At 43.4% G+C, this 22,955-nt stretch overlaps 1 protein-coding gene across 1 annotated transcript in view; it reads right to left on the bottom strand.

Moving 5' to 3' along the window:
• Positions 1-22,260, bottom strand: part of LOC124803007 (thyrostimulin beta-5 subunit) — an 81,375-nt gene extending 59,115 nt beyond the window's left edge. The window contains exon 1 of the mRNA XM_047264114.1: positions 22,115-22,260. Within this exon, the coding sequence (XP_047120070.1) occupies positions 22,115-22,249 (135 nt within the window). The 5' untranslated portion in view covers positions 22,250-22,260. The remainder of the gene's footprint in view (positions 1-22,114) is intronic.
• Positions 22,261-22,955: the final 695 nt, after the last annotated feature.

Raw genomic sequence — 22,955 nt, 5'->3', positions numbered from 1 at the left:
GTTTCGCAGGGATCGAATGAAGGGTAGAGCCACGGGTCGTAACACATCTGAAATGTAACGTCCACTGTTCAAAGTGCCGTCAATGCGAACAAGAGGTGACCGACACCTGTAACCAATGGCACCCCATACCATCACGCCACGTGATACGCCAGTGTGGCGACGACGAATACCAGCTTCCACCTCGATGTCACCAAACACGGATGCGACTATCATGATGCTGTAAACAGAACGTAGAATCATCATAAAAAATGACGTTTTGCATTCGTGCATCCAGATTCGTCGTTGAGTACACCATCGCAGGCGCTCCTCTCTGTGATGCAGCGTCAAGGGTAATCACAGCCATGGTCTCCGAGCTGATAATCCATGCTGCTGCAAACGTCGTCGAACTGTTCGTGCAGATGGTTGTTGTCTAGCAAACGTCCCCATCTGTTGACTCAGGGTTCGAGACGTGGGTGCACTTTCGTTACAGCCATGCGGATAAGATGCCTGTCATCTCGACTGTTAGTGATACGAGGCCGTTGGGATCCAGCACGGCGTTCCGTACTATCCTCCTGAACCCACCGATTTCATATTCTGCTAACAGTCATTGGATCTATTATCCTCCTGGACCCACCGATTCCATATTCTGCTAACAGTCATTGGATCTATTATCCTCCTGAACCCACCGATTCCATATTCTGCTAACAGTCATTGGATCTCGACCAACGCGAGTAGCAATGTCGCGATACGATAAACCGCAATCGCGATAGGCTACAATCCGACCTTTATCATAGTCGGAAACGTGATGGTACGCATTTCTCCTCCTTACACGATGCATCACAACAACGTTTCACCCGGCAACGCCGGTCAACTGCTGGTTGTGTATGAGAAATCGGTTGGAAACTTTCCTCATGTTAGCACGTTGTAGGTGTCACCACCAGTGCCAACGTTGTGTGAATGCTCTGAAAAGCTAATCATTTGCGTATCATAGCATCTTCTTCCTGTCGGTTAAATTTCGCGTCTGTAGCACGTCATCTTCATGGTGTAGCAATTTTAATGACCAGTAGTGTACGTTGAACGGTGTGCTGCGAAACACTTATGGCTGCACCAGCATTGTGCTCTTTCGGCAGATGTCATAGATCACCGTCTATTATACTTTACAGATCAGACAAGATTCTCAACCACACGTTCTCTGAAGAATCGTAAACGTCCTACCATTTAGAGCCTACTGCTTTCACTTTCTACGTTAGGACGATCCCCCGTCCGTGTCCGCTCCCCTTACACAACATCTTGGAATGCATCGTGTTGTCTCCAGGTTCGTACCGTGGGCTTATGAGTCAAGACCAGAAAGACCGACTCGCAATCTGTGAAGAGCTTTAGGATCGCGCAAATGAGAACTAGATGTTCCTTAAGAGAGTCGTAACTAGTGATGAGACGTGGGTCTTCGGTTAATGATGTTGAGACCAAGGTTCAGTCTTCACGATTGTTCGGGAAAGATTCTCCAAAACCAGAAACAGCTTGTCAGGGCAGGTCAAATATCAGAGTCATGCCGACAGTTTTCTTTGACTTTGAAAGATTAGTTCATCATGAATTCGTGCCGTAGCGACAATCTGTCAATCGATGGTACTATCGGAACGTGTTGCAATCCCTGCGAGAAAATGTGAGAAAGAAACGGCCTAAAATGTGGCGTATCAATTCATGGCATCACGATAACGCACCCGTACTTTCATTCCTGTTGGTGCGTGACTACTGCACAAAAAACAAAATCACTGTCCTGCCTGATTCTCCGCTCTCTCCAGATCTGGCCCCTGTGGGCATTTTTTATTTCCAAAGTTGAAAACCCCGTCGAAAAGACGAAGATTTTTCAAAGGTATACAACATAAAATAAAATTCGCATACAGCACTTCACGTGATCCAGCAAGAAGCGAACCAAGACTGCTTCCGGAAGTTGGAAACGGCATTGGGAGCTGTGCACCAACTGTGGAGGAGAGTATTTTGAAGGATACCATGCACAATACGCAAAGGTAAGCATAGAAAAATTTTGTGGATAAAGTTTAAATTTTTTTTTGAACAGACCTCGTTGAGGTAACCATAGAAAACCATGATAATGGTTGCTATTGTTTTTGTCTCCGCTCATAAAATGATAACAGAACACAACCTCGCATGTTTCATAAATACCTGTTTTGGACAAAAAATTATAGAGGAAACACGGTAATGGGAGTACTTTTCGGAATATGAACGAATACGCGCAATAAGATTTTGTTTAACTTTGCAGTCGTGTATAATACAGTACCGAGCGAAATTTGGTTTCGCTTATATTGATTTAGCAAATCAGCCTCTGTTTTTCGTGCGTGACTCTTGAGTTTTATTTCAGACTGTACAAAAAATAGTAACTGTTATTCAGCAATCGTTAACTCGCAAGTCTAGAAATAACAGTCGGTACAGGATTGCCTCCCAATGAAAACGAGATTGAAGCTTCGCGCCGACTGTTCCACTGCGTCAATAGCCAGTGAGAGTAAAAAGGAATTTCATTTTGCTGAGGTTATTTACGTCCCATTCAGCCCTAGATGAGTCACCGGCACAATAACCGGAAACCTACGCATCGCAGTGGTGAGCCGTCTTTTTCCGACGCAGATAAAGGAATACCAGATTAAAGTATTTGCACATCCATCAGATTGCTAATTTTTCTCTGATAGCTATAAGCGAGTGCCTTCTGGAAACAAGATTATCCTATACCGGCTCAGAGGTTTTTGTAAAATTACACGCTTTCAACAATAGGACCACGGGCGATGAATCACACTCGAACCTACTAAGAGTCATGATTGAAGAAACGATGAAGGTAGCAAATCTTGCAAACGGACTCTACAACGAAAAAAACTATCTCGGTACTTGTGATGCACTGCATTTTTCATTAAGCTAACGGTTTCAAACTCCTTCGTACATCGTCTCCAGATGTAAAAGTTGTGCTGCCACACATATTTTGTTCTAAATGGTGTTCTTTAGCACAGTACTGCGGTGTAAAAAAAGTATGATACAACAGCCTAGCGACCGATACTGTTTCTTATGGCTACTATATCTCTTCATATTGTTAACAATATAGAAGCAATGCAAATATTACAATGAAGCGCCAAAGAAACTGGTGTAGTCCTGCGCATTCAAATACAAAAACATGTAAACAGGCAGAATACGGCGCTGCCTGGAGCAGTTGTTAGATCGGTTACTGCTTCTAGAATAACAGGCTATCAATATTTAAGTGAGTCTGAACGTGGTGTTGTAGTCGGGGCATAAGCTATGACTCACAGCATCTTCGAGGTAGAGGTGAAGTGGGAATTTTACCGTACGTCCATTTAACGAGTGTACCATGAATATCAGGAATCCGGCAAAACTTCAAATCTCCGACAGCGCTGCGGGCGGAAAAAGATGCTGCAAGAACGGGACCAACGACGACTGAAGAGAATCGTTTAACGCGACAGAAGTGCAACCCTTCGCAAATTTCTGCAGATTTCAGCGTCGAGCCGTCAACAAGTGTCAGCGTGCGAACCATTCAACGGAACATAATCGATATGGGCTTTCGGAGTCGAAGACCCACTCCCGTACCGTTGATGACTGATGAAAGCTTTACGTCGCACATGGTTCAATTGGTTCAAATTGCTCTAAGCACTATGGGATTTAACATCTGAGGTCATAAGTCCCCTAGACTTGGAACTACTTAAACCTAACTAACCTAAGCACATCACGCACATCCATGCCCGAGGCGGGATTCGAACCTCCGACCGTAGCAGCAGCGCGGTTCCGGACTGGAGCGCTTAGAACCGCTCGGCCACATCGCCCGGCAGTCGCGCATGGACCTGTCAACACTGACTTTGGACTATTGATGACTGGAAACATGTTGCCTGGTCGGAGACGTCTCGTTTCAAATTGTATCGAGCGGATCGACGTGTACAGATATGAAGCCAACTTCATGAATCCATGGACCTTGCATGTCGGTAGGGGTCTATTCAAGCTGATGGAGGGTCTGTAATGGTGTGGGGCGTGTGCAGTTGGAGTCATATGGGACCCCTGATACGTCTAGATATGACTCTGCTAGGTGACACGTACATAAGCATTCTGACTGATCACGTGCATCCATTCGTGTGCATTGTGCATTCCGACGCACTTGGGCAATCCCAGCAGAACAATACGACACCCTACACATCCAGAATTGCTACAGAGTGTCTCCAGGAATACTCTTCTGAGATTAAACACTTCCGCTGGCTACCGAACTCCCCAGACATAAACATTATTGCGCATACCTGGGATCCCTTTCAACGTGCTATTCAGAAGAGAAGTCCACCCCTTGTACTCTTACGTATTTATGGAGAGCCCTGCAAGATTCATAGTGTCAGTTCTCGTCAGCACTACTTCAGACATTAGTGGATTCCACGCCACTTCGTGCTGCGGCACTTCTGCGTTCTCGCGACGGCCCTGCACGGTATTAGGCAGGTGTACCAGTTTCTTTGGCTCTTCAGTGCATATTCTTTCAAAGAACACAACTTCGAGATCAGCATTTTATTGATGGTTGACAATATACACATGGTGACAATTATTGAATTATATGAAATAAGATCGTCATAACTCCACACGGTTTGCGTTAGGAAGTTCAAACAGCACGGCTGACCGCGAGGTATGATGGGAATTAGTATGCGCAAATATGGTGGGTTCGTCAATAAGCAAAACTGGCGCGTTTGTGGGCTGAGAATCCGCATTTAGCGATCGAGAAGTCTCTGCACCCTTAACGGGAGACTGTGTGGTGTCAAACGTCCAGTCTCGGAATAATCGGTGCGATATTCCTTGATGAGTAACGAACTGTACATGACGGTTTTGAAAGATGATTTCATCCTTATTATCCAAAGTGACTCTGATTTCAGCTATATGTGGTTCATGACGGAGCTCGGCTCCATCGAAGCAGGAGAGTGACGTCCTGTAGGAGCACTTTAGCGATCGCATTGTGGCTTTAGGGTACCCAGAGGCCACTGGCCTGAGCCTCGATTGGCCGACATATTCTCGGGATATGAATAGATGCGACTCCTTTTATGAGGCTGTATTAAAGACAAGGTGTACAGCAACAACCCCAAAACCAATGCTGAGCTGAAAACGGCCATTCAGGAAGTCATCAACAGCATGAATGTTCCGACACGTCAGCGGGTCATGTAGAATTTCGCTTTTCTTTTGCGCCATATCAGCGCCAATGAAGGCAGGCATATCGAACATGTCATAATCGAAATCCGAATATCTGTAATGATGATTACATGTTGAATAAAGTCTGCGCTCGCCGTAGTTTATAACTAATTTACTGTTTTTTCTTATAGTTCAGTATCTGTTACCCTGTATCTTGATATGCAACACAAATCTGTTACTAAAAGATAATATTTGCGTTGTAAGTTACGTAGATTTCTCATATAATCATCAGTTCTTAATGTACTCGTATCAACAGAGTACGTCCTCATATTACTACTCTAATGAACGTTCTGTTTAATCATAATTAAGTCAGTTGCATACTGGTATCGAAATCATGTCCGGCCCCGGTAGCTGAGTGATCAGTGCGTCATAATGTCAGACCTAAGGTCCCGGGTTCGATTCCCGGCTGGGTTGGAGATTTTCTCCGCTCAGGCACTGGGTGTTGTGTTGTCCTAATCATCATCATCATTTCATCCCCATCGACGCGCAGGTCGCCGAAGTGGCGTCAACTCGAAAGACCTGCACCAGGCGAATGGTCTACCCGATGGCCCTAGCCACACGACATTTCATTTTCATCGAAATCCTGATCTGTTTTATAACTGCTGATTTTCAATTTATCCTATGGAAACGTGAATTCCGTGTCAATCTAATGTATAGCTCTTAAGTATTTCGACATGTTTTACATGGTCAATTCGGAAACTTATTTGTTTTAACCTTTGTTGACATTGGTCATTTATTCTTGTTGACATAAGATGATTGGTACGACGGAAAGCGGTAGAAAATAAATAGTAAGATTGTACAGCTGATGGTAAACACGCAGTTCTTCAAATTCCTTTCAGTTGCATCGAATCATCTCATTAAATTGTAAGTATATATGACATTTAAAAATGTGTTACTTTACCACATCCTTGAATACTATTTCACTTAAGACCTTTGAAAGCAACATTAGCACATCACTTCTTTTTCTAATATGTGTTGCCTGTTGTATGTATTACCTGTCCTTTTACGGAGTATTACTCAACCTTTTGTAACTCCCCGCAATATGCTAGTTGAATGAAACGAGAATATAATCAAACCTGTTTCGTTTTCTAAGTGGAAATAACTTACCCGATACCTACAGCCTATTGCCGCTGCCATCTGCCATTTAAAGAATTTATGCAAACTGAATGGTCTCTTCAGAACAGCGAAATATTTAGCGGGAGTTTTCTGCTTATGTTTCACTTTATAATTTGCTGACCATCTTGTTATTAAGTTTCTTTCCTTTAAAAACTAATTCATAACTTGCATTCTATAGCGTTTCAGTACTAAATGGTAATAAAAGTGGCACAATTTTTGCTCTATTTCCAAATAAGAATATAGTTAAACGCGGCGTCCATGTTGCTAAATACTGGCATGGAGGCTATATGAGAGTATTATGGGACGTTTTTCCCCTGAATTTCAGTGGAACTAATGTGATAAATAAGTAGCTGATTGCTTGTTTAAGTATTTGCTTTTTCTCTAGAATACAAACAACGCATTCGAGCATCACCTCACATTTCCAAAGGCCGCCCTCGCTCCATGTGAAAGCTACCTGCCGTGCTGTCGCATCCATAAACCTGTCGTATTTCTGCCGTCGCGTGGCGTGCTGCGGCGCCGATCACGCTGAAATAACGTCTTGTTTTATGGCCCTCGTCTCTAGAACACGCCTCTTTTTAAGGGCAATGAGTTTCTGGGAGCGTTGCTGTCGCTTCGAAGCAGGTATCGTAATTGGCAGCAACGGAAGACCTTTCGATCGTGAGGGCACCCACGCGCTCCGTAGCGACCGCTGCAACGCAGATGTCTGTTGTACACTTATGTTCAGAAAAAAGAGAACACGTTCTTATTCACAGGACATATACGTTAGTATGTTCTGTAGAAATGATTAGCGTTTGAATCATGTCGGCCAACGGATTTAAGGTTAACATCGATATCGCTGCGAAACACCAAGCTGAAATGTGCTTGTGGTTCTCGTTGTCGCTGTAAACCGAAGGTAATGGATCAGTGTGACTTCAGAAGACGTGCAGGATGCCTCGCAGACGTATCAGCGAACCGTACCATCAAATCAGTGATCTTGAAAGAGGACACATTATTGTCATCAGGAATGTGATGCATCATCTGGGAAATTGCTGCTCGTGTGGACGAAGTGTTTCGGTAGTGCAGCGGGTGTATGCAAAATGGTTGAACGAAGGCCGTAGAGCCGGGCGCGGTGGCCGAGCGGTTCTAGGCGCTTCAGTCGGGAACCACGCGGCTACTACGGTCGCAGGTTCGAATCCTGCCTTAGGCATGAATGTGTGTGATATCCTTAGGTTAGTTAGGTCTACTTAGTTTTAAGTCTATGGGACTGATGACCTAAAATGTTAAGTCCCATAGGGCTTGGAGCCATTTCAACCATTTGAAGACCGTAGAACACGACGAGATGTGTAGGACAGATCTGCGTCCTCCTCGGCTCTGACGCAACAGTGGAGCACATCGTACACTGTCAGTCGTGACAGTCCGCCGCCGTTTATTACGGCATGGGTTACGTGCTTGTTGCCCATTTCTCCACTGGTGGCAGAAATGGCATCAAATACTGTTTTCGGACAAATCCAGGTTATGTTTTCTATGTGGCACTTTTACTTGACTGAAGCTGTTAGTATTGAGGGCCTGCCTGTTCCCTTTTAATTAAATTAAGAGCTATTTCATAATTTGGGTTCTGAAACTTTTATTGATCAAGGCCTACTTGTTTTTATTGCCATATTATTGAGATCCGATATCTTACTCAATGTGTGTTGCAACTCACTGAAATTGTGATTGCCAAAGGCCTGCCTGTTTCAGAGGTATTTATGTCGATAAGGTAGTAACAGAAAGTTACACTTGATTTTACAATGACACTCACCTTGCGCCTTACATCCCTTTATCCATAATTGTAGGTTTTAGTGTCGACCAGAGATTGAACTGAATCTTCCTACTTTTATTCTGTAATGTCATACACCGTTGTGTAAGATCTTATACAGTTTGAATGCAGCCGCTGAGATACGTAACTCGGGTCTGTCACAGTGACTGGCTACTTATGGGCTACCATACAACGCGAAACACGTAGCAACTCGCACGGGAAATTAAAGTTTGAGAAAGCGAAGGCAAGGCTTCGACTCACTAAAATAATTCTACGGGAGATGAAATTCATTCTGGGGGTAAATTCTTTCTTTGCAACGTCTTCAATCATCGGGCGAACTTTACAAACAGGACTGACTTCATCAGGAAGACGAGTTCAGAAATAAGGTAACGAAGCAGAACTTATTTATTTTTAAACATTGCGACTTATTCCCACGTATGATTAACATATGCTATACTTTCATCGTAAATTTTCCTTACGTCGCAAAATATGTTACCCCAGTATATTCAAAGACTACACACAGATCACTATGCTAAATGGAGGAATTCGAGGAGATATGTAAAACCAGAACATTTAACGTAAATGTAACTCCATTCTGGGTACAGGAGCATGGTACAGTAGCTGCTCGACGACATGTAATAATGCTATAAAGTTCAAATGTGTGTGAAATCTTATGAGACTTAACTGCTAATGTCATCAGTCCCTAAGCTTACACACTACTTAACCTAAATTATCCTAAGGACAAACACACACACCCATGCCCGAGGGAGGACTGGAACCTCCGCCGGGACCAGCCGAATAATGCTATACCAACAACGTTATATTGATATTGTTTTGTTAGGTAACAAGTTTCGACGTTCCAATAACGTCATCTTCATGCTTGTAGCATGAATGACACCAAGTACCACTCGTGCATGTCTAAGACAAGACACCAAAACTCGTAACTGGTTCCGTAGATATCCCAAATTCATGAGTATGTGTGCTCTTCGCACACGTGACAGTAACATTTTCAAGCGTTTGTATGTGAATTCTCTCTTTCTCTGTCTCTCACTTTGTGTGTGTGTGTGTGTGTGTGTGTGTGTGTGTGTGTGTGTGTGTGTGTGTGTGTTTTTTTTCTGGACCGACATTCACGGTTTACCAAACTTACGTTCTTCCTCTTAAACACATTCATCTCACAGAAAAAAACATCACCTTTGCTGTTTGGCGGTCTATAGAGAAAACCCTTTATCATCATATACATTTATCAGTGAACGAATGTGAAAAAAAGGTTTCGTACGTTGTCCTAATTTTTGTAGACTTCATTACACAGCATGTAAACATCCAATCTACATCTCTATGATTATAGTTCTCAATTAAGTGCCTTGCAGAGGCTTCATCGAACTACCTTCACGTTATTCTCTACCATTCCATTCTCTAACGGCACGCTGGAAAATCGAGCACTTAAATCTTTCTGTCGAGCTCTCATTTCTGTTATTTTATTATGGTGTTCATTTCTTCCTACGTAGGTGGGTGCCAGCAAAATATTTTGTCATTCGGAGGAGAAGGTTGGTGATTGAAATTGCTTGAGAAATTCCTGCTGCAATGAAAACCGCCTTTGTTTTAATGACTGCCACCCCAACTCACGTATCGTGTCCCTGGCACTCTTTCCCCATTTTCATGATAACACAGATCGAGCTGTCCTTCTTTGAACTGTTTCCTCCGTCAGTTCCAACTCATGCGGATCCCATACTGCAGAGAAATACTCAAGAAGGGGGCAGACAAGCTTCGTGTAAGCAGTCTCTTTAGTAGACCTGTCGCACTTTCTAAGTGTTCTGCCAATAAATTGCAGTTTTTGGCTTGCTTTCCCCACAACATTGCCTATGTGATTCTTCCAATTTAATGTTATTCGTAACTGTGATCCCTAAGTATTTATTTAAATTTACAGCCTTTAGATTTGTGAGATTTATCTTGTAAAAGAAATTTAGCGGATTTCCTTTAGTACTCATGTGGATGAGTTCACACTTTTCATTATTTAGCGTCAATAGCCACTTTTTGCACCATATAGATAGCTTGTCTAAATCAGTTGCCCATTGTTTTTAATCATCTGATTACTTTACAAGACAGTAAATGACATTATAATCTGCAAACAACCTATGAGGGCTGCTCAGATCGTCTCATACGGCGTTTATGCAGATCGGGAACAGGAGTAGGTCTTAACACATCGTTGGGGAACGCCAGATATCATTTCTGTTTTACTCGGTAAGTTTCCACCAATTACCCCGAACAGTGACCTTCCTGACAGGAACTCACGAATTCAGTCGCACAACTGATGCGATACTCCACAGTGAAGCAGTTTGATTAGAAGTCGCTTGTGAGGAACTGCGTCACAAGCCTTCTGAAAATGTACAAGTATGGAATCAACTTAACGTCCTCTGTCAATATCACTCGTTAGTTCGTGAGAATAAAGAGCTATTTGTGTTCCACAAGAACGATATTTTCTGAATCCATGCTGACTATTTGTCAATAAATCGTTTCCTTCGAGGTAATTCATAATGTTCGAACACAATATATGTTTCAGAATCTTGATGCAAATCGACGTCAGTGATATGAGTCTGTGATTTTGTGGATTACTACTATTCCTTTCTTGGCTATTTATAGGACCTGTGCAGCCTTACAGTCTTTAGGTACGAATTCTTCCTCGAGCGAGCGTTTGTACAACATCGATAAGTATGGAGCTATTCTATCAGCATAGCCTACGCTGAAAGGAACCTGACTGGTATGCTATCTGGACCCGAAACTTCACACTTATTATGTGATTTCAACTGTTTCGCTACATCTTGGTTATCTACGTGTAACTTATTTATGTTGGCAGTTGTCCTAGATTAGATTTCTGTAATATTTACTTCGTCTTTTATAGTGAAGGGTCTTCGAAAATCCGTGTTTAGCAACAGCACTACGAAGCACTCGACTGACAGAATAAATGACATGAAACTTGGAGGTAGACTTGTTAGAAAAGTTTGTGCGACAAACAAAAGCCCCCACGTGCTGTAGAGGTCAGAGCGACTCCAACACATTGCCGAGGGCGGCTAGAGAGTAGCACAGTCTGCCGTGGAAGTTAATTGCATTCAGTGCGCGACGCCGCTCCCCACAGCCATGCGGTTAATTACGTGTTTTGACAAGTGAGGGCTGCTTCATTCCTCACATGACGCGATTTCACAAAAGCCAAGCGATGCTGTCCGCACAGATCTCGCACAACTTTTTTTGTATTTAGCAACAAAAAGCACTGGCGTTACTTTCCGCCAAGCAATTAAAATGGAGTGAGACGGAAATGACATTATCGCTGCGAGGCTGATGAAAACACAGCCGAAAGGTTTATCACAATATTTCCGTTTTCCTAAGACCACATTTTCCGAATTGTTTAAAAAAATGGACTCCCTATTATCTACACAATTTCAATGCGCAACATCGCATGTTGTATAACAGTCACTTCGTTGTTATTATTCTCTAAAAGTTATGAAGGTCCCTGAGAATCCCTAAACAATAGTGTATTATATTACACTGAGGTGACAAACGTTATGGTGTAGCAACGTGCCTATACAAAGATGGCGACAGTATTGAGTACACAAGGAATAAATGTGAAGTACATTGGCGGAGCTGTCATTTGTACTCAGTTGAGTCATTTCAAAAGGTTTCAGACGTTATTATGGCCGCACAACGAGAGTTAACAGACTTTTAAAGTGCAGTGGCAAATGGAGCTAAATGCATGGCGCGCTCTTATTTGGGAAATCGTTAGAGAATTCAATATTCCGAGATCCACAGTGTAGCAGCACGGAGTGGCCGCGCGGCTTGAGGCTCCGTGTCACGGATTACGAGGCCCCTCCCGCCGGAGGTTCGAGTCCTCCCTCGGGCATGGGTGTGTGTGTTGTTCTTAGTGTAAGTTTGTCTAAGTAGTTTAAGTAGTGTGTAAGTTTAGGGACCGATGACCTCAACAGTTTGGTCCCTTAGGAGTTCACACACACACACACACACACACACACACACACACACACACACACACACACTCCACAATGTCAAGAGTGCATCGAGAATACCAAATTTCAGGTATTACCTCTTACCGTGGATAACGCAATGGGGGATGGCTTTTGCATAACGACTGAGAGCAGCGGCGTTTGCGTAGAGTTGTCAGTGCTAACAGACAAGCAACGCTGCTTGAAGTAACCGCAGGAACCAATTGGGACGTAAGACGAACGTATCTGTTAGGAAAATGCGGCAAAATTTGGGGATAAAGGGCTATGGCGGCAGACCATCGACGGGAGTGCCTTTGCTAACATTACAACATCACCTGTAGCGCAGTTTCAGGGTTCGTCAGCATATTGGTTGAACACTAGACGACTGGAAAACCGTGGCCTTTTCAGATGAGTCCCGATTTTAGTTGGTAGGAGCTGCTGGTAGGGCTCGTGTGTGACACAGACCCAACGAAGCCATGGACCCACTTTGTCAACAAGGCACTGTGCAAGGTGGTGGTGGCTTCACAATGTAGTGGGCTGGGTTTATGTGGAATGGACTGGATCCTCTGTTCCAATTGAACCGATCATTGACTGTAAATGGTTATGTTCGACTACTTGAAAACCATTTGCAGCTATTCACGGAGGCCGGCCGTAGTGGCCGAGCGGTTCTAGGCGCTACATTCTAGAACCGCACGACCGCTGCGGTCGCAGGTTCGAATCCTGCCTCGGGCATGGATGTGTGTGATGTCCTTAGGTTAGTTATGTTTCAGTAGTTCTACGTTCTAGGGGACTGATGACCTAAGAAGTTAAATCCCATAGTGCTCAGAGCCATTTGAGCCTATTCATGGACTTAATATTCCCAAACAACGATGGAATTTTTATGAATGACAATGCGCCTTGTTACCGAACCACAGTTGTTCGCAATTGTTTTGACAATATTCGGGTGAATGATTTGGCCACCCAGATCACCCGACACGAATCCCTCTAACGTAATGGAACGTAATGGAGAGGTCGAAAGACGGTGTGAAAGGGCGTCCGACACGACATTAGGAGGTATCACATGACTTTTGCCACCTCAGTAAAAGGCCGAACACTGATGTTAACCATTTTATTGGTAGAGAGCAGACCACATTTGCACTTGCGACCACCCGAGGAACATCCAAAACAAAATGTCCTTCTTCGGAAAAGGGCGTAAAGCACTGTGAAAGGCTTGCCATAGAGTGAAAAACAATATGACGGATGATGTCTGACACTAGCATTTTTCCTAGGATGAGAAGTACTGTCTCTTTTCAATCTCTTTAATGCGTTATTAGCGATAAGAGAAGAATAAATTACTACAGACATGCCTGTCTACAGAATAATCGATGGCTGCACTCATATTTTGAATAAAAGTTTTCCGTTCAAGTGAATGCGCTTCTTCTGTGCTCTAAAATCTGTGGCCTAACAAAGTACAATGTAAAAAGCCAGTATCATTGGCGAGTACTATGTATTAATTTTTCTTTCTGTCGTTCCCTAGCAAGTGAGAAGTATTAGTTCGATTTCAAGCTGTGCTGTATTAGTAACCAACTCTTCAACAGCACGGTAAAAATTTACTTTCTTCCACTTCTTATAAGTATTTCGACAGTTGCGTTGCACCATAAAGAGCGATGTCGATTTCTTCTCTCGTAAATCTTATAGTCTCTAAGCCGGATGCAGTCGTCCACCCTGTTCCAGAGGAAGCTCCTCGTCCCGCAAGGTCTGGTGAATTCACAGAGGGTGGGTTTGCTGGCAGTTGGGAGCTCCAACGTTAGGCGCGTAATGGGGTCTCTTAGAAACATGGCTGCTAACGAGGGGAAGGAAGCCAGTGTGCACGCCGTGTGCATACCTGGGGGAGTCATTCCAGATGTGGAAAGGGTACTTCCTGATGCCATGAAGAGTACAGGGTGCAGCCAACCGCAGGTGGTGGCTCATATCGGTACCAATGACGAGTGTAGCTTTGGATCGGAAGAGATTCTCTCTGGTTTCGGGCGGCTAGCGGAAACGGTAAAGACTGCCAGTCTTGCTTGCGAGATTTAGGCGGAGCTCAATGTCTGCAGCATCGTCGATAGAACCGACTGTGGTCCTTTGGTGCAGAACCGAGTGGAGGGTCTGAATTAGAGGCTCAGGCGGTTCTGTGAGCGTTTAGGGTGCGGATTCCTTGACTTGAGCCATCGGGTGGTGGGTTTCCGGGTTCCTCTTAATAGCTCAGGAGTCCACTACACGCAGGAAGCGGCAACACGGGTAGCAGGGGCTGTGTGGAAGTGGCTGGGCGGTTTTTTAAGTTACAGGGTCTCAGGAAACCACAGAAAGGGGGTCCGCCTAACAGGGGGCAGGTAAAACTCAATAAGGTAGTTCTACAAACTATCATTATTGTAGTTGTAAATTTTCGTAGCTGTGTTGGGAAAGACCCAGAGCCCCAAGCTATAATAGAAAGCACTGAAGCTCAAATAGTTACAGGTATGGAGGGCTGGCTAAAGCCGAAAATGAGTTCAGCCGAAATTTTTTCGAACAACCTAACAGCGTTCAGAAAGGATAGATTAAATACAGTTGGTGGTGGAGTATTTATTGCTGTCGGAAGTAGATTACCTTGTAGAGAAATTGAAGTAGACAGTACCTGCGAATTAGTAAGGGTAGAGGTTACACTTGACAGTCGGATGAAACTATTAATTCGATCGTTTTACCGACCCCCGACTCAGAAGATAAAGTTGCTGAACAGATCGAAGAAACCTTGAGTCTCATTTCAAATAGGTACCCCAATCATCCCCCCCCCCCCCCCCCCATGAACTATGGACCTAGCCGTTGGTGGGGAGGCTTGCGTGCCTCAGCGATACAGATAGCCGTACCCTAGGTCCAACCACAACGGAGGGGTATCTGTTGGGAGGCCAGACAAACGTGTGGTTCCTGAAGAGGGGCAGCAGCCTTTTCAGTAGTTGCAAGGGCAACAGTCTGGATGATTGACTGATCTGGCCTTGTAACAATAACCAAAACGGCCTTGCTGTGCTGGTACTGCGAACGGCTGAAAGCAAGGGGAAACTACAGCCGTAATTATTCCCGAGGGCATGCAGCTTTACTGTATGATTAAATGATGATGGCGTCCTCTTGGGTAAAATATTCCGGAGGTAAAATAGTCCCCCATTCGGATCTCCGGGCGGGGACTACTCAAGAGGATGTCGTTATCAGGAGAAAGAGAACTGGCGTTCTACGAATCGGAGCGTGGAATGTCAGATCCCTTAATCGGGCAGGTAGGTTAGAAAATTTAAAAATGGAAATGGATACGCTGAAGTTAGATATAGTGGGAATTAGTGAAGTTCGGTGGCAGGAGGAACAAGACTTCTGGTCAGGTGACTACAGGGTTATAAACACAAAATCAAATAGGGGTAATTCAGGAGTAGGTTTAATAATGAATAGGAAAATAGGAATGCGGGTAAGCTACTACAAACAGCATAGTGAACGCATTATTGTGGCCAAGATAGATACGAAGCCCACACCTACTACAGTAATACAAGTTTATATGCCAACTAGCTCTGCAGGTGACGAAGAAATTGAAGAAATGTATGATGAAACAAAAGAAATTATTCATATAGTGAAGGGAGACGAAAATTTAATAGTCATGGGTGACTGGAATTCGAGTGTAGGAAAAGGGAGAGAAGGAAACGTAGTAGGTGATTATGGTTTGGGGCTAAGAAATGAAAGAGGAAGCCGCCTGGTAGAATTTTGCACAGAGCACAACATAATCATAGCTAACACTTGGTTTAAGAACCACGAAAGAAGGTTGTATACATGTAAGAACCCTGGAGATACTAAAAGGTATCGGATAGATTATATAATGGTAAGACAGAGATTTAGGAATCAGGTTTTAAATTATAAGACATTTCCAGGGGCATATGTGGACTCTGACCACAATCTATTGGTTATGACCTGTAGATTAAAACTGAAGAAACTGGAAAAAGGTGGCAATTTAAGGAGATGGGACCTGGATAAACTGAAAGAACCAGAGGTTGTACAGAGTTTCAGGGAGAGCATAAGGGAACAATTGACAGGAATGGGGGAAAGAAATACAGTAGAGGAAGAATGGGTAGCTTTGAGGGATGAAGTAGTGAAGGCACCAGAGGATCAAGTAGGTAAAAAGACGAGGACTAGTAGAAATCCTTGGGTAACAGAAGAAATATTGAATTTAATTGATGAAAGGAGAAGATATAAATATGCAGTAAATGAAGCAGGCAAAAAGGAATACAAACGTCTCAAAAATGAGGTCGACAGGAAGTGCAAAATGGCTAAGCAGGGATGGCTAGAGGACAAATGTAAGGATGTAGAGGCTTATCTCACTAGGGGTAAGATAGATACTGCCTACAGGAAAATTAAAGAGACCTTTGGATATAAGAGAACGACTTGTATGAATATCAAGAGCTCAGATGGAAACCCAGTTCTAATCAAAGAAAGGAAAGCAGAAAGGTGGAAGGAGTATATAGAGGGTCTATATAAGGGCGATGTACTTGAGGACAATATTATGGAAATGGAAGAGGATGTAGATGAAGATGAAATGGGAGATACGATACTGCGTGAAGAGTTTGACAGAGCTCTGAAAGACATGAGTCGAAACAAGGCCCCGGGAGTAGACAACATTCCATTGGAACTACTCAAGGCCTTGGGAGAGCCAGTCCTGACAAAACTCTACCATCTGGTGAGCAAGATGTATGAAACAGGCGAGGTACCCTCAGACTTTAAGAAGAATATAATAATTCCAATCCCAAAGAAAGCAGGTGTTGACAGATATGAAATTACCGAACAATTAGTTTAACAAGCCACAGCTGCAAAATACTAACACGAATTCTTTACAGACGAATGGAAAAACTAGTAGAAGCCGACATCGGGGAAGATCAGTTTGGATTCCGTAGAAACACTGGAACACGTGAGGCAATACTGACCTTACGACTTATCTTAGAAGATAGATTAAGGAAAGGCAAACCTACGTTTCTAGCATTTGTAGACTTAGAGAAAGCTTTTGTCAATGTTGACTGGAATACTCTCTTTCAAACTCTAAAGGTGACAGGGGTAAAATACAGGGAGCCAAAGGCTATTTACAATTTGTGCAGAAACCAGATGGCAGTTATAAGAGTCGAGGGACATGAAAGGGAAGCAGTGGTTGGGAAGGGAGTAAGACAGGGTTGCAGCCTCTCCCCGATGTTATTCAATCTGTATATTGAGCAAGCAGTAAAGGAAACAAAAGAAAAATTCGGAGTAGGTATAAAAATCCATGGAGAAGAAATAAAAACTTTGAGGTTCGCCGATGACATTGTAATTCTGTCAGAGACAGCAAAGAACTTGGAAGAGCAGTTGAACGGAATGGACAGTGTCTTGAAAGGAGGATATGAGATGAGCATCAACAAAAGCAAAACGAGGATAATGGAATGTAGTCGAAATAAGTCGGGTGATGCTGAGGGAATTAGATTAGGAAATGAGACACTTAAAGTAGTAAAGGAGTTTTGCTATTTGGGGAGCAAAATAAATGATGATGGTCGAAGCAGAGAGGATATAAAATGTAGACTGGCAATGGCAAGGAAAGCGTTTCTGAAGAAGAGAAATTTGTTAACATCGAGTATAGATTTAAGTGTCAGGAAGTCATTTCTGAAAGTATTTGTATGGAGTGTAGCCATGTATGGAAGTGAAACATGGACGATAAATAGTTTGGACAAGAAGAGAATAGAAGCTTTCGAAATGTGGTGCTACAGAAGAATGTTGAAGATTAGATGGGTAGATCACATAACTAATGAGGAAGTATTGAATAGGATTGGGGAGAAGAGAAGTTTGTGGCACAACTTGACCAGAAGAAGGGATCGGTTGGTAGGACATGTTCTGAGGCATCAAGGGATCACCAATTTAGTATTGGAGGGCAGCGTGGAGGGTAAAAATCGTAGAGGGAGACCAAGAGATGAATACACTAAGCAGATTCAGAAGGATGTAGGTTGCAGTAGGTACTGGGAGATGAAGAGGCTTGCACAGGATAGAGTAGCATGGAGAGCTGCATCAAACCAGTCTCAGGACTGAAGACCACAACAACAACAAACAACCCCAATCATACAGTTATAGTCGGTGGTAATTCAATCTACCCTAAATATGCTGGAAAAGTTATATGTTTAAAGCCGGCGGCAGGCATAAGAGTTCATCCGACATTGTACTGAATGCTTTCTCAGAAAATTATTTTGAACAGTCAGTTCATGAACCCACTCGAAGCGTAAAGGGTTGCGAAATCATACTTGACCTGTGTTGCTTGAGGCTTTCTCGACGGACATGTTGTATATATGGTTCTCGGTTGAGACGTCGGATGTCATTGACCTCTTAGCAACAAATAATCCTGGACAAATAGGGAGTATCATGACGGGTACAGGAATTAGCGACCACAAGGCAGTTGCTGCTAGGCTGAGTACCGTAACACCTACAACCAACAAAAAGAAACGCAAAGTACATCTGTGTAAGAAAGCTGATAAAAATGCTCTTAACGCCTTTTTAAGAGAGTCTCATTCCGTTCTGATCATGTAAGCATAGAAAAGATGTGGAATGATTTCAGAGAGATAGTATCGACGGCAATTGAGAGATATACACCATGTAAATTAATAAGTGATGGTACTGATCCCCCATGGTCCACAAAACGGGTCACATCGATGTTGCAGAAGCAACGAAAAAAGCATGCCAAATTTAAAAGACGCAATATCCCCAACACTGGCAAAGTTTTGCTGAAGTTCTAAAGATAGCGCATGCTCAAATGCGAGATGCTTATAATAATTTCCACAACGAAACTCTTTCTCGGTATCTGGCAGAAAAAACCAAAGAGATTCTGGTTATACGTAAAGTAGGACGGCAGTCCGTCACGCTGACCACTCGGCTATCGGGGCGGACATTCCCTGATGTCTTAGCAGATATCCTACCATCCTGTCGCTTCTTCTTGTTAGGGTGTACATATATTTCTTTCCTCGCCGATTCTCCGGAGAACGTTCTCATTCCTTACCTTATCAGTCTATCTAACTTTCAACAGGCTTCTGTAGCGCCACATTTAAAATGCTTCAAGTCTCTTCCATTCCCACAGTCCATGTTTAACTACCATACAATGCTGTGCTCCAAAAGTACATGCTCAGAAATTTCTTCCCGAAATTAAAATCTTTACTTGATACTAGTAGACTACCCTTCGCGGGGAACACCTTTTTCCAGTGCTAGTCTGCTTTTCATGTCCTATTTGCCCCATCCGTCATGGGTTATTTTGCTGCCAAAGTAGCGAATTCTTGAACTTCATCTATTTCGAGATCGCCACTTATAATGTTTAGTTTCTCACAGTTCTCATTTCTGCTCCTTCTCATTGCGTTCGTCCTTCTCCGTATCTTGTGCTCATTACACTATGCATTCCATTCATCATATCCCGTAATTCTTCTTCATTTTCGCTGAGGACAGCAACGTCACCAGAAAATATTTCACCTTGAATTTTAATTCCTCTTTAGAACCTCACTTTTATTTCCGTTGTCACTTCTTTTATGTACAGATCGAACGGTAGGATCAAAAGACAACATCCCTGTCTTATACCCTTTTAAATTCGAGCACTTCGTACTTGGTCTTCCACCCGTATTATTCCCTCTTGACTCTTGTACATATTATATATTACCCGTCGTTCCTTACAACTTACTTCTATTTTTCTCGGAATTTCGAACATCTTTCACCATTTTACATTGTCGAACGCTTTTTCTTGGTCTCAAATTCTTTGGACGTGCCTTGATTTTTTTTAGTCTTGCTGCCATTAGCAACCTCAACGTCAGAGTGAAGCTCTCTGCTGCCGTTATCTTCCCTAAAGCCAAACTGATCTTCATATAATAGATTCTCAGTTTTCTTTTCCATTCTTCTGTATATTATTCTTGTCAGCAACTTCGAAGCAAGAACTGTTAAACTTATTGTGCGACAGTTCTCGCACTTTCCCACATTCATGTGGTTCATTTATTTTCCAAAAGTCAGGTGGTATATCGCCAGATTCATACGTTCTACACACCAACGGAAACAGTCGTTTTGTTGCCACTTTCCTCAATGATTTTTAGGAATTCTGATGGTATGTTATCTTTCCCTTCTGCTTTATTTGATTTTAACTCTAACAGAGCTCTTTTAAATTATGATTCTAATACTAGATCCCCTACCTTTTCTGTATCGACTCCTGTTTGTTCTTCATCACGTCATCAGACAAGCCCTTCCGCACACAGAGGCTTTCAATGAAATCTTTCCACTTATCCGCTCTTTCCTCTGTATTTAACAGTGGTATTCCCATTACACGCTTGGTGTTACCGCCCTTGCTCTTAGTTTCAGAGAAGGTTCTTTTGACTTTTCTATATGCTTCCTCACAATCATTTCCTTTTCGATTTCTTCACACTTTTCATGAAGTCATTTCACCTTAGCTTTCCTAAACCTGCCATTGATTTCATATCTAAGTGACTTGTATTTCTGTATTCCAGAATTTCCTTTTTTCATCGATCAACTAAAGTTTTTCTTCTGTTACCCTTGGCTTCCTACGAGGTACCCTCTTTGCACCGACGATTTTCTTTCCACTTCCTGTGATTGCCCTTTCCAGAGATGCCCATCCCTCTTCAACTAAACTGTCTGGTGAGCTATTCCTTATTGCAGTATCTATAGCCTCAGAGAAGTTGACGCATAGTACTTCATTCCTTAGCGCTCCCGTATCCCACTTCTTTCCGCACTGATTCTTCCTGAGTATTCTCTTGAACTTCACATTCCTCTTCATTGTGCTCTCAGTCTCTATCTGTACTTGGGTACGCCTTAAAATCCAGTACCTGGTTTCGGAATCTCTGCCTGACCCTGATGTAATTAACTGAAATCTTCCCGTACCTCCTAGCCTTTTCCAAGCACATGTCCTCCTCTTGTGATTCTTTAACATAGTATTCGCTATTACCAGCTGAAATTTATTTGCGAAAACATTTAATGTTTCATCTCTCTCATTCCTGGTACCGAACTCATACTCTTCCGAAACCCATGCTTTCACTCCTTCCCCTACAACCGCATTCCAATCCTCCATGACTATTATACTTTCATCTCCCTTTAGGTACTGAATTACCCGTTCAATATCATCATATACTTTCTCTATATTTCATTTTCGGCTTCCGGCGTCGACATGTCTACCTTAAATATCATTGTCGGTGTTGGTTTGCTGTCGATTCTGATGAGAACCACCTATCACTGAACTGTTCACATTAACTCACTCTCTGCCTACCTTCCTATTCATAACTAATCCTACTCCCGTTACACTATTTTCTGCTGCTGTTGATATTATCCTGTATTCATGTGAGCACATATCCTAGTCTCTTTCCATTTCCCTTCACTGACCCCCCCCCCCCCCCCCCCCACTGTAATGCTCCACCTTATATCTAGAGTGGGTTTTTGCCTTTCCCTTTTCAGTCTTTATAGCTTCCCAAACACGTTTAAACTTCTGACATTCCACGCCCCGACTCATAGAACGTTATACATTAGTTGGTTATTCCATCACTTTCTCGGATCGCTTCTTCCTTGGCAGTCCCACCCCAAGGACCAGAATGGGGGTCTATTTCGGAATCTTTTGTCAATCGAGAGATCATCACGACATTTTTTCAATTACAGGCCACATGTGCTGTGGATACACATTTTGTGTCATTAATGTAGTTCCGTTGTCTTTTGCGTCCTCACACGTTGGTCATTCCTGATTCTTCCACATTAAGGGGCAGTTTCCCATCCCGAGGGCAAGAGAACGGCCTGAACCTTTGTCGTCTCCCCGCCCTCTTTGACAAGACGGGGGTGACGTATTAATCCGTGTGCTCCGACCCGGGGCCGAGTGTGTTTTGATTAATAATCAAAGACCTTACCCCTAGACCAATAAATGTGCCTGGTAAGTAGACGCAGTTCGGAATTAAATGACTTTTCCCCAAGAAGCACTGTTGCAAATCCCAATCTGAGCTGCGACTTGCGAACGTTTTGGGTAGTGTCTGTTTTGAGTCAGAGCAGTGCAGACCTCGTTGGAGTCGCAACGCCCCCAGCACGACATGACGTTGATGACGTCCCAGCAGGCGCGCCCGTCGGCGTCCGTCTTGGTGACCTTGTACGTGTAGAGGCGGCGGTGACACTCGAGCGTCGACGCCGGGTCCATGGCGGCGTCGGCCACAGCGGCGGCGGCGGCAGCGGCGGCGAGCAGCGCCGAGCACACGTACATCAGTCGGCAGTGGGCCATCCTGCAACATCCAACACGGGGACCACACCGCTGTAGTAGGTAATCATATCATCTAGCTAGCTATGATATGCATTGAATAACACTGAAAATATAGTGACGGAAAAGAAATCGCAACACCAAAACATAATTAATGTGTTGTTGTTGTTGTGGTCTTCAGTCCTGAAACTGGTTTCATACAGCTCTCCATGCTACTCTATCCTGTGCTAGCTTATACATCTCCCAGTACTTACTGCAACACACATCCTTCCGAATCAGCTTAGTGTATTCATCTCTTGGTCTCCCTCTACGATTTTTACCCTCCACGCTGCCCTCCAGTACTAAATTGGTGATCCCTTGATGCCTCAGGACATGTCCTACTAACCGATCCCTTCCTCTAGTCAAGTTGTGCCACAAACTCCTCTTCTCCCCAATCCTATTCAATACCTCCTCATTAGTTATGCGATCTACCCATCTAATCTTCAGCATTCTTCTGTAGCACCACATTTCGAAAGCTTCTATTCTCTTCTTGTCCAAACTATTCATCGTCCATGTTTCACTTCCATACATGGCTACACACCATACAAATACTTTCAGAAACGACTTCCTGACACTTAAATCAATACTCGATGTTAACAAATTTCTCTTC

This window comes from Schistocerca piceifrons, chromosome 6, assembly GCF_021461385.2.
Source record: "Schistocerca piceifrons isolate TAMUIC-IGC-003096 chromosome 6, iqSchPice1.1, whole genome shotgun sequence".
In the NCBI taxonomy this organism is placed as follows: Eukaryota; Metazoa; Arthropoda; class Insecta; order Orthoptera; family Acrididae; genus Schistocerca; species Schistocerca piceifrons.
This window is presented reverse-complemented; position numbering and strand designations above follow the sequence as displayed.